Below are 12,401 nucleotides of genomic sequence, written 5' to 3'. Positions count from 1 at the left end.
CATAATATTCAGAAATACCTTCAAAACTGTTAATGTTATAATTCTGTACCTCATCCTTAATAGCTACTGTACTAACAAGAGCTTAGACGTTAAGTAAAAGTCTTCGACTACAAATGACAGTGACCAATTTCTAGGATATATATATGTATGTATATATTTAACAGTTATGATTTATGCATTTGGTTGTTATCCCTACCCTGCCCTAAACCAAATATGTGGTATATGCTGCAGTGATTAATGCTGTTAACTGAGTTTTTCTTCTTTTTCCAGTAATTTATTTTTTTTCCTATGGAGGGGGGGATTTTTTCTGTTGGTAGTGGGTTGCTGATTCTGTGGTAAAATTAGATGCCCCACCCTCCCCCAGACAGATACAGTTTTCTAGATGAGGTCTGAGTATTGAAGATAACAATACAAATCCTTTTCTTTAGCAGTATTCTTTTAAACAGTAGTGAAACATTTTTCAACCTTCCCTGGTAAATTGTCTCTGTCATGTCATGGCTGAAATCATATGTTTTCTTATATAGTACACAGGAACAGAAGAACAAAAGGATATGTGGAATATTTTTGTATTAACACATACATATCTTGTAGAGAACACTTGCAGAAATTGTGTTACTGGGAATAGATTACAGAGAAAGTTGAACTGGTCTACAGGAATGAGTCATGCTTACTATGACCATGATTAAGGGAATTCAAGCCATGCAAGAATGAAGAAGAATGTACAAATAAATAATTTTAACACTTTTCATAATACTAGTGTTATAAACTTTTGCTCATTCATTTGTTAGATCATGCAGCTTTCCTTCAAAGGTAGTTTATTACAGGTAATTAGTTCAGCTGTGTTTACATTGTAGCCAAGCGGCAATTACATTGGTATTCTTTGCTTGTATATGAAATTTTCAAAACCAAAACATAACCCTGGCAAGTAGTATCCGTACATCATTTTATCTAGGATTTGTGTACGTGTAACTACAAGAGTACTGTGCTAATGTGAAATTAGATTAAATAGTCAAATGCAAAAGAGAATGCAAGAGAGAATCTTCAGCACATTGGTCACACATTCTGAGCACTGCATACATTGAATACTAAAGATATGTAGTTCAACAGGTAAGCAGAAAAATTAAGTTCATTCCCTCATCACAACAGATTCTCTACTGTAAAGCAAAACAAGCAATCAAAAAAGTCAAATATTTTAACCCTTAATACAACTTCAAAAACGAGTGATAGATAAATGTATTATCAATAATAGCATTATTTCACTGATGATGTAAACACAAAATATACTTCAGACTGTAGTATTTCTGAAATCCTTAAGTTAGTGTTTAACATTTGCTTAACCACTATGCTACTTGACTACATTGAAAGTAAAATATCAAGCTAGCTGCCATGTGTATCATGGAAAGACATGAGAAAATAATCCAGGTTTCATAGAAAGTTAATTGCTTTCTAGTGCAGAATGACAAGGAATTTCTATGTAAGTAGTCCTAAAATTAATATTTCTTAAAGTACGTGAACTAAGAATCATTTAAAACTTTTTGGGAGTCTTGCAGAAAGAGCCATGTGCACAACAGATTAATGTGGGAGACTGCAAAATGATGAAGTTTCTTAAACAATTGTAACAAATAATTTCTTACATGCCAATCGAGTTACTTTAGAACTAACATTGTGGCTGATTACAATATCATGTTAACTGATATAATTCTAGTAATGGAGCTAAAGAAATAGTCCTAAGTATCATGCTGGCATCACATAAGCACGCAAGCATGTGCTGTTGCAAATGAGTTTTCCTTAAAATGTGTCCTGAAAGCAGAATCAAACAATCACAGTACAGTTCTCTATTTCAGTCAGAAAAAGAATTGCAGCTCATGATCAGTCTATCGGGTTTTGGATGAAAATTATTTGTCCTTAATTTTGATATATCTAGATTAGAAGTTTCTAGGGGTTGGCATGATTTCTAAAGTGCCTTTTCTATGTTTTCTTTATTGCTGATATTACAGATTTCACAACCCTGAACTGCTGTTCTGTGCTTTCTCTCTCATGCTGAAACTGATGTAAGCAGGTTTTAGACTGGTTCTTAACTCGTTCCCCATTTATTGAGTATCCATTCCAGCTTAGTGATCACCTGACATTTTGTCTTGTGCTTCTAGAGTCTCAGACAACAAACTTGCATGTTATTGCTACCAGTCTGCTTACTATTTGATTTGCATATGTTTACAGCAGTGCTGGCTGATACACAAGCAGAGACTAACTCCAAAACCCTGTACTACCATGCAAAATTAAAATTGATAGGTGTCCATACTAATACATTTTCAGGGTATTTGTCTTGTAGCTTGTTCTACGTCACCTTGGACGCCATTTCCCTCTCAAAACTTGGGCACCTCTCTCTACAGAACCTCTTTGTTTCACTAGGAGGGGGTGGAAGATATAGATCTGGATGCTATAACTTCCACTCCACCTCCTACCAATCCTGCTTGTCTTCTCTGGCTGCCAGGCTTTATGAATACTGTGAGGAACTACAATGCATTATGTTTTCTCCTTTAGGAAGGGAAGAGAATACTAATGTACTTAAATCCTCTAGTTTAATCCAAATATATCTAAATATGTATATATAGTCCACAGTATCATATAGTTTGTTACAGTGTGAAATGGATTTCATTATCCCACCTAAACCAAAAAATCATCCTGCTTCTGCTTTTTCTTTTTTTCTTTTTTCTTTTAGCCTGGGAAACTGATGTCCACCTGCTATTGTATGTTACTACTACCTTTTCTCTACTTATTTCTTATTTTATCTCTTGGGGTTTGTTTTCTAAATTATATGGTGAGATAATGCAAAATCATGCCTAATATACCTCTAAAGCAATTCTTCAAAAAATAAGTTCACTTGGAAATCAGATCTGTGGTTAAGCATTTCAGTCTTTGCTTTGCTTATACTCCTGTGTACCTAACCAAAAATGGATAAGTTGTTCTTACAGTGCATATTCATTTCCCACAACTTCCTCCATCAGTCATTTTCTCATCTTCTCATTTCATTTCCCCATTTTCAGTACACCATTCCAAAACTTCTAGGCAAAATGTGTTCTAGGCTGTCCTATTCCTGAAAATTATTTCAAACTTTCCGTCCGGTGATTGCAAAATATTTTGCTGAAACTTTTTTTTTGTTGTTGTTCTTAATGATTGCTTCCCACCAAACCTTTCCAAACGTATTGCCTAACCATCAAAGCCTAGGTTATTTGCTCTGTGAGTTTTGATAAGGGTAGTTACATTTATTAGTTTAAAAGTAAACTGGGTTTTGGGACAGAAACGGTGACTTGCAGTGTGGAAATCAGAGAGGCTTCCACTAACTAATTTACTTTGCATTATGTAGTGTTGCTCAGTAAGTGAAAATGCTCTTCAGTTGTGATTTGTGAAATTCAACTTGGTTTCTGTACAAATAAAATCAGTTGTAATATCTGTAGTAAAACATGGTTTGATATAGTAGTGGAGTCTCCTCGTAGACCAAAATTAGAATAATACTGTAGTGTCTGCATCTTTTAAAACATAGTCTTTCTGTAATACATCTGTAATAAGTGTAATAAGATATTCTTGACTTTTTACTTTTCTATCTTCCTACTAACTCTGTATTTCTCTGTCACAAGCTTCTTCTATTACACTAATGAGATTAGTAGGACACTAAAAAATGAGACCTTTCAATAGTTTTTACTTGGTTAAAATTTAAAAAAAAGCCATCTTTATCTCAGTAAGTCATGCTTTACTGATTCTGTTCGTGCACTACGTTGAATACTATTAGTGTCCTAGTTATAAGGCCAGAGAATGGTTTGGGAATATCTTAGTAGCACTGAAAGCTTTTGAATTTTGTTCTTTTATAAATAATGACTGGTGAAAAAGAAAGGTAAAATGAGAAAGGGAAAGTTGATTTCAAAATTTAATAGTTTATCAAAAGTAAATGAATTTGGTACTTAGTAAAATGGAAATTCTCTAACATAGCAATGTTTTGAAATTGTTTTTGAGCATGTTTTCTTAAAAATATATTAAAATGAATAAAAGCAGGAAGAAAAGATCAGTGAGCAAGCTTCAGAAATTAACAGTGGATAACCACAGTATTATAAAGCAATGTATTTTTAAGAATATATATTTTGTTTTAATTTAATTTTACTTTATTTTACTTTATTTACATATTACTGAGTTTAAAATGAGTGTTTTTTAATGCAGAATGATGTACTCACACAGTTCTAACATAATGTGGAAATATTTTCATGTGTGCATGCTGCATATAGATTCCTTCTATTAGCATAAACTGTATCATTCTGGTGACCTTTTTCCTGTACAAACATGGCATCTGTTGTAAATATTTTCTAACTAGTACTGTCGTACACAAGCTGAAGATTTGTATTTCCATTTTTGTGTGCATTGTCATTTAACTCATTGTTATGTTGATCATTGGTGTGAAAGAAACTTTATTATTACATGCTGCCTGCATACTGGCTTACAACAGAAATGAGCAATGTTCATATAACTTTGTGTTGCCATCAAGCCATTCATCTTTAAGATTTCATTTCATTTTTCTTTTCTTTTTTCTTTTTCTTCTTTTTATTTTTTTAAAGGCCCTGTGGAATTCTTCATGTTCTGAAGGCTTAGTTTACAAACCTATCAGCATCTCATTGGTTCCATCATTATTAAATTAAAAAAAAAAAAAAAAAAAAAACAACATCTGGACACTCCACACTTATGGATTTAATTAAATACTGCTGTATATGAAATGAGCTGCAAGTTACCATTATTGGCAAAATCGGATTACTTTGTATTTACATTATCAACAGCCAAACATCACTCTTTTGTCAGCAATATATGCGTTATTAAATGTATTAATGAGTAAATTATTAGTAATATATCATGAAGTTATTATCAGAAATAAAATTCATTTATTCTTATTGTACGCACTTTAATCATCTATTGGTGATTCACAACAAGTAAGAAAATACTTCAGTGATGCTTCTCTCTGAGATTGGAAAATACATCAAGATATGGAAACCTAAGGAAACTATTAGTATTGCAACCTTATATTTTTGTCTTCCAGTAATAATACCTTTGCACTGTTTGTAAATACAGGGTCAGTGCCTTTCAGTATTTACTCTGTTTGATGAATTCATATTTGTAATTTACATGTGAGATTCAAGAGACATTTCTGCAGGGGATTTCTTAACCTTTTATAAGGTTAGAACTTACTCATCTTTATCCTAGGAAATGAGAGCTGATCCACTGTGATTTTTGAATCCATTTGAATCACAGCTTTACTCTACTTTTTATGTTATTTTTTGAGTACTTTGGCTTCTAAGAGTTGTTGCTAAGACACCACCATTGCATGTGAGCAAAAAAAAAAAAAAATTGTATTTCCTGGACATGAAGGTGTTACTTAGAGCAGTTCGAAAAAAAAAAAAAAAAAAAGAAAAAAAAAGTCATCGCTGGATTATGGCCTTATTATTCAAGAAATGAGAAGCAAAATGGAGGGTTTGGCACAAACCCTGTCACCACTTCTTTCAGTGTTGCCTTACCCCTGATTGACTTAATTCACCTGAGGATGTACTTCATTCACCCACCTTTACCAGGTAAGATAAGAAGGCAACTGTGCCAGCAGTATGCTTAAACCTTTCCTGCTAATATGTTCTTGTACAAACAAGAGGTAATACTTCAGTCTTCTTACTGTGCCATTTTGATCAGGCCACGTAGTGTATAGTAGGAACATTTATTCAACCTGAGCAACTGTTCAACATCCTTGGCTTTAATTTCTGCAGCCCTATTACTGTCATTTAAAAGTAACATTTCACCGGTTATTCTGAAATGGATCTGAACTGAAAATAAAATCAAGTAACTAAAAAAGTCCTGTAACTCTTTAAAGTGAACAGACCTTCACAAGTGATGTTTCATTGTCTTGGCTTATTATGGTACCACTCAACATGGTGCTACGATTTACCAATCGTATTTCATCTTCTTTTGTTTACAACAGCAGTCTTCAGCATGCTCTCATTCTTTCAGTCCGTTTTCCTGAGAAGTTTTTGTGTATATAATTGCATAGTTCTTTTTCTGTTTGTCAGAAGTAGCAAATACTTTACAGAAACAACTGAAATAAACATGTACATATTACCCTTTTTGAATTTCACCTTCCTTATTGAACTTTATCTGTTGCCATTCTTCCTTCTCTTCCTTGGTACTTGAGAATCCTTCTAATAATCTTTCAGCATAGAATTGCCTACCTTTTGCTGTTTGTCATGCTTTCTCTTTTTTTTTCATCACTATCTTTATTATGCTAATATTTTCAGTCTGTGTAGGATAACGTTATCTGGAAGAGGATAGGGAAAGCATTTTTCATTGTGGTGCTTTGGCAGAGAGATTAGTATGCTGCTTAAAGAAATAGATCTAGGGAATGAAGGAAGTTGTGAAAAAAACTGCATAAGGCAGTGAAAGAAGAAGCGTAGAAGAAAAAAAATAATTTCAGGATTCAGGCAAGAAAGAAAAACTAGTTTTGCTTCCTAAATGATCAGTCTTTGTACCTGTTTCTCCTGAGTGTTTATAAAAGTGTACGTAAAATACTAGCTATTTCTAAAACTTTCTTGTGGTAGAGGTGTTGCTAGCAGCTGTCACTTCATTGCAAAACTGAGCACAGTCCTATGACTTTGGTGATAATGAGCATGAGTTGAGATTTTAACTTTTCAAGGAAATTACTCATAATTTCCACTACCCTTTTCTTAATTTGTTTTAGTTTTACTTTTTTTTTTTTTTTTTTTTTTTTTTTTTCCCTAATCTTAACCATATGAACCAATAAAAAATTACTTGGGGTTGTTTTTTTGCTCACATGTCATTCCAATGGCCTGGAAAAAAGTCATGATAGATAAGTAGATATTTAGACTTCAGGGAGAAAAAATCAAAGTATCTATTAAGGTCATAAACATACAAAAGTCACTTGTTTTATAAATTACTGTGAATGGAGAACTTATTAGAATATCTCTATACAGTGGATTTTCTCTTTACTTGGTAGCAGTTACCAGTACAGAAGTTGTATTCAGATTTTATGCTTATGATGAAGACCAAAAAATAGTTGACAAGGCAGTAATTCTAGTGTGAAAACATAAAACAATCTAATAAGTCTTAATTGCTCTACCAATTAATTCTTTTGAATGTATGGTAGTGAGGAAAACAACTATTTTAGCAAGTGCTGTAATAATACTGAATATGGAAAATATGCAGTTAATCCATTTATGATTTTTGCCACCTTGCAGAGTAGTTTGGTAAGAGTTCACACCAGGCTGTTACATTCAAAATCTTTTCATGAGCAAAACCCACACTTCATATGCATGGACAAGAACCTTGTTAGTCTAATTAAAGTCTTAACAATTTAATAAAATATTTTTTATTTTTATTACTACAGTTACAATGATACTAACATGTCTGCTTCAAATTATAAACAGATAAAATTAAATATACGCAAAAATACTAGTACCTACAACTTTTTTTTGTAATGCCCACTATTGCACAGCTTCTCTTGATATAAAGGTCAATAGCTCCATGTCGGTCATGTGAGTGGTACTATTACAGCAAATCCGGTATCACAGATCCTTGTCAGGACTCTGATGTTAACATTGATTTCTTTCCTACTCCACTTTTTGGGGGTCCTCTTGGGATCTCTCTTATATGTTTGCTAACATGTTCTACACCTTGCTTTTTCTCATTGATCTGCAAGACCACATGACGTCTCTGTTATCTTTGCAACCGGTTTTACTGTGCTCCAAAGGTTTCCTTCCTTTGATGGTGAGTAACTAGTACTGCCGAGTTTTTCATAGCCCTGGGGCATCTGGTATCATCCAGTGTCTGTGCTTTTAATGCATTAGCTGTCACCCATGCCTATACATGTTTTGGTTTCCTTTTTGTTTAAAGATCATTCTTCACTAAAAAAGTGTTTGTTGCTGGTGTCTGCAAGATATAAATGTACATTTGTGTGGCGTAGCATCTACTATTAGCTGCAAAGATAAACAACTGATTATGAAAAAATAATAATAATAACCTGCTCATCAGATAATTGCTCTTACAAGCTAAAGAAAATCTTTAGGAGGGCCAGACAAAAAAATAAAAATAAATAAAAAGATAAATAAAATAAATAAAAATAAATAAACATTGCTTGTTACAAGCAATGGCAACTGGGTGTTTATAGATATACAATTTTAAAATATTGTTGGCAAAATACTTTATTCTCATAGTGAGCATTGACATTTACAAGTCACACCTTCTTTTTCCAATTAAAGTTTTGCAAGAGGTATCAAATAACCTGAATTTAGTTTCTGCACTTTTCTCCAGGGATTTCCAAAGGTCTGTGTGTAGTGCTGTTTGAGATAGTGTGAGGGGGATAAAAGTGGATATTGTGTCACTGGATGTAAAAACAAACCAAAACAAACATGCATGGGTGCAAAAATGATACAGTTTGAGCAAATATTCTGTGGTAGACGTTGAGAATTTGAGAAGGACCAAGAGTAATTTTAAGAGTGACAAGCCATTGGAGACAGACAAATCTCCAAAAACCTGGGGTGGGATACATACGAAAAAAGGATATGTGCTGCTTAAACTGAAGGGAGATTGTTTCATTTTTTAGTGTGTGTGGTCATTTGTTTTTTGTGGTGTTGTTTGTTTGGTTGGTTTGTTATTTAAACAAAGCCACCTAATCTGAAGCAATTAAACATGGAAACCTGAAGAACAGTGTAAATGCTGGCACCTAAATTATTCTGCTGTAACTCAATACGCATTTGTGCCAATAAAAAGAGTGTACAACATGTCTATTAAGAAACGTAATCACTGGGACTGTTTGAGAACATAGGTAGTTAGGTAGTATGTGCATAGTGGCAGGGTTGGAAAGTCTGCTTTTAGTTAGGATGCCTGTGGTATATCTTCTGGAGCTGAATTTATGCAGTGCTAACTTTTTAGGTGTTTATATATGATTTGGTCATTTGTACTATAGTTTAAATTCTTCAGTATGATTTAGACCTTTGTATAAACTTCAAGAGTTTAGAAGGATAACCTTAGCATACAATGTATAACCTATGTTACACACCAATAACAGAAACAGAAAATGTCATGTATATTACTACTCTATTACTAGTATTTTCTCAACAGAAATGCAGTGAGAACTGCAACCAGGCTGTGTACTATGCCTTTATTTCAATACAGTGCTTTTCTAGTTCATCTCATTCATTTATTCATTATTAGTAATGGAAAATTCTACTTAAGAGTAGAATAATAGCATTAATGATAAAGCAGCAAGAAGAAGCATGATGATGGGAAAGGATGAGAAATGACATTTGGGGAACAATAACACATTTCTTTTGTAGTGTACAAAAATGTATTAAATTGAAAACGGAATATGGGTAACAGTAATAAAAGAAAAAAGTGGTTTTTTGTTTGTTTGTTTTGTTTTTAATTAGCAAATGCACTGCCTAAAAAACTTGCAAAGATGTATTTTGTGTGTGCACAATGGATGCTGAAGTTGCAAGTGCATAGATCATGTTACAACCTTGTGTATAGTACCAGCTTCGTTACTTTCAGGGAGATTTTTATTCATCTAAAAACATTCAGAAGAAACTTGGTAGTGCTGCTAATGTTGACTATCACGATGAAATTAAGTTATAGCTTTGTGTTTGATACTAAAATAAGAGGATTCGATCTATATTGTGTAATAATGCATACAAACTAACCTATATTTGGGGAGAAATACCAACACCTTCACTGACAAAATATTATGGTTTTAAGGGAACAAGAGCAAAACACAACTGGATAAGGGGGGCAGATGATGAACACACAGAGGCAGTAGGATCTTCACACCTAAAATATATGAAACAATTTTAAGTTCAGACATCGGAGATATGAGTTTACCAATGTGCAGTTATTTAAAAGTGTACATCTGAATACATTTGTGTATCTGTGTACATCTGTACTTCTTCTTCCAGTTGTTTAAATGATTGAGAAGAAAATATCAATGTCAGGCCAAATTGAAAGACAAAATGAAGAAATACAAGTTTCCTCCATTAGAGTGCAAGTTTGCAAAAGGACTGGTTCAATAGGAAAGTGGAGCCTCTCTGGCTCCAGTGGAGTTTACTTTTAAGATTCTGTGTATTTTGCAAGCATCCAAATACCCTGAAAAAAAAAAACTTGCATAATTGCAGAAAGTGAACAAAAATCCTGAGACTAACATGAACTGATCAGAGTTTGTTCCGTATTTGCTCATAATCCTGCTTTCACAAGATCTTTTGGAGGCTTGTGAGACTATCTCCAGAAGCCAGGAGGTGCTTACTAGAGAAACAGTAGCTAACATGTTAGTTGTGTACCTAAGATTGTTTACATAGTTTTGTATAACAAAATAATTCCAGGAATTTCTAATCATTGTAGTAAATAGAAGTGAGCACATTGTTTTTATGCAAGAACATTTCTGAATTGCTAAACTGAACATAAGAGCTGAAGCCACAGGCAATACTGTTAGTGGGACTCTGCAACTAGAGCATATCAGTAAACTCACGGTAGGGCTATGAAGTCAGAGTCATTAGAGCTTTCCTGTTCTTTAGTTGGGCTTTAAAATGGAGGGGCTTACTATGTTGCTTCAGAGAATGTAGTGGTGTCTGAGCAAACTGCTAGTTGGCTGTTGTCATGTACAAAGGCTGTCTTTGGCAATTGCCAAAGAACAAGTCACAAGAAAGCATTTAATACTGCTAGTATGGAAAAGCTTTTTTTTTTTTTTTACATTTACTTCGTGGTGGTGTATACCACCATTTATATGGTGGTGGCGTATACCGAATAGTTTCTAGGGAGTAGGACATGATATTTTTCCTTTTCCTGTAGTTGAGAATGATGCTAGCTGCAATTATGAAAACCTGCACAAAGAAAATAAAGCTATTGTGAATTATTTGGATATTAAGGTCATTTTAGATACCTCTTTACATGTCTAGAAATTTGTATTGTTTTATTCTGTTTTGTATCAATTAAGAAATTTGCAAACTTCAGTTTTCTTGAACTATTCATAACAGATTCTGATTGGCAAATATCAAGAGAGCTTTACTGTATGCTGTTAACATGGATCTTGGACTGCCTACAAAACAGCTATTTTTAGTTGACATTGCAGATGTAAGATTTAATTAAAATACACATTGTTTTGGGCATCTACAGAAAACTTCTTAGTCTGCCACAAAGCTTACTTTTCAGTAGTGTTTTGCATTATGTTATGTTTCATAATGCAATGAATTTCAGTAGGTCTTGCCACTTTTCTGGCTAAACACAATGTTTTTTTTATGTTTTTCATACCACACATTGGTGAAAGATCATAGCATACAAGTGCGCAGAGAGGTCATTGACATGATGTATTCCACTGTTGTAATACTAATTTGCACACTTTAGTACAAATAATCCTTGTTATTGTAGGCAAATATGCAAACAATTCTTAAAATTTACTTCTGAAACTCTAGGTGAATTACTGTTAGAATGAAGTTTTAATATTTTGATGATGTTGGACAGCTTTCCTTCTACTTAAGACACTTATTTCAGCATTGTTTCTGTCCTGTGTTGTTCCAACTGTTGCTTTCCATCACTCTTTGGTTGTAAGTAATGATTTTAATGCTCTGCTTTACCCTTGATAAATTTAATTAATCTATTATTAGTACCAGTATTTCTGCATGAGCATAAAAAACATTTTCAGAGACTTGAAGCCATGAGCTTGTGAAATACACAGCTTGTTCTTGAATTAATTTGGGTAGACCACTGGCAAGATGAAATACAAATATTATTGAATAAACCCGAAAAAGCATACTAACTAAAGATTTTGCATGGCAGGATTTCTCCCCCTTTTCACACAAGGCTTTTTTTAAAGGTCAGTATCTTAAGGTTAGAGAAATCACTATCTATTCTTTTGTCTAGAGAATTCTTGCCCAGGGTTGGCATGTTGCTACTTTAGATTTTCTTATCCAGCAGACTCAGAGAAAACTTCTACAGAAATATTTACAGCGTACAGCTCAATATCTATAGCCAGAGGAAGCTCTCTCTTGATTGAAAAACAAAGAAGTGTGAACACCCTGATACAACCTCCATGTTCAATTTCGAATGCCAGAATGTTGTATTGAACTATCCTGAAGGCATTAGGGTGAGCCCATTAGAACACAATATCTCTTCTGCTCATTTTCGTAGTATTTAGGTTCCTTTTCACACAATGATTTAATTTATTTGTTTGTTTGCTTGTTGCTAGAGCACATTGCCATAACTAAAAATTGCCATAAATAAATAAATAAATAAAATAAATAAATAAATAAATAAAATAAATAAATAAATAAATAAAATAAATAAAAATAAATAAATAAATAAATAATTGCCATAAATAAAAACAC

General features: G+C 33.3%; 1 protein-coding gene across 2 annotated transcripts in view; it reads left to right on the top strand.

The window, feature by feature from the left end:
• CCSER1 (coiled-coil serine rich protein 1) overlaps window positions 1–12,401 on the top strand; it is a gene marked incomplete at its 3' end in the record, with an annotated part of 642,080 nt that overhangs the window by 423,315 nt on the left and 206,364 nt on the right. The window contains exon 10 of one of the 2 annotated variants that reach the window (XM_082760287.1): window positions 4,602–5,107. The exons of the other annotated variant lie outside the window; for it this stretch is intronic. Coding sequence (XP_082616413.1) covers window positions 4,602–4,682 — 81 coding nt within the window. Of the gene's footprint in view, window positions 1–4,601; window positions 5,108–12,401 lie in introns of those variants that run through there. 2 annotated transcript variants of the gene reach the window in all.

The sequence above is a fragment of the Aythya marila genome (assembly GCF_965140915.1).
Source record: "Aythya marila genome assembly, chromosome: 4".
Classification (NCBI taxonomy): Eukaryota; Metazoa; Chordata; class Aves; order Anseriformes; family Anatidae; genus Aythya; species Aythya marila.
This window is presented reverse-complemented; position numbering and strand designations above follow the sequence as displayed.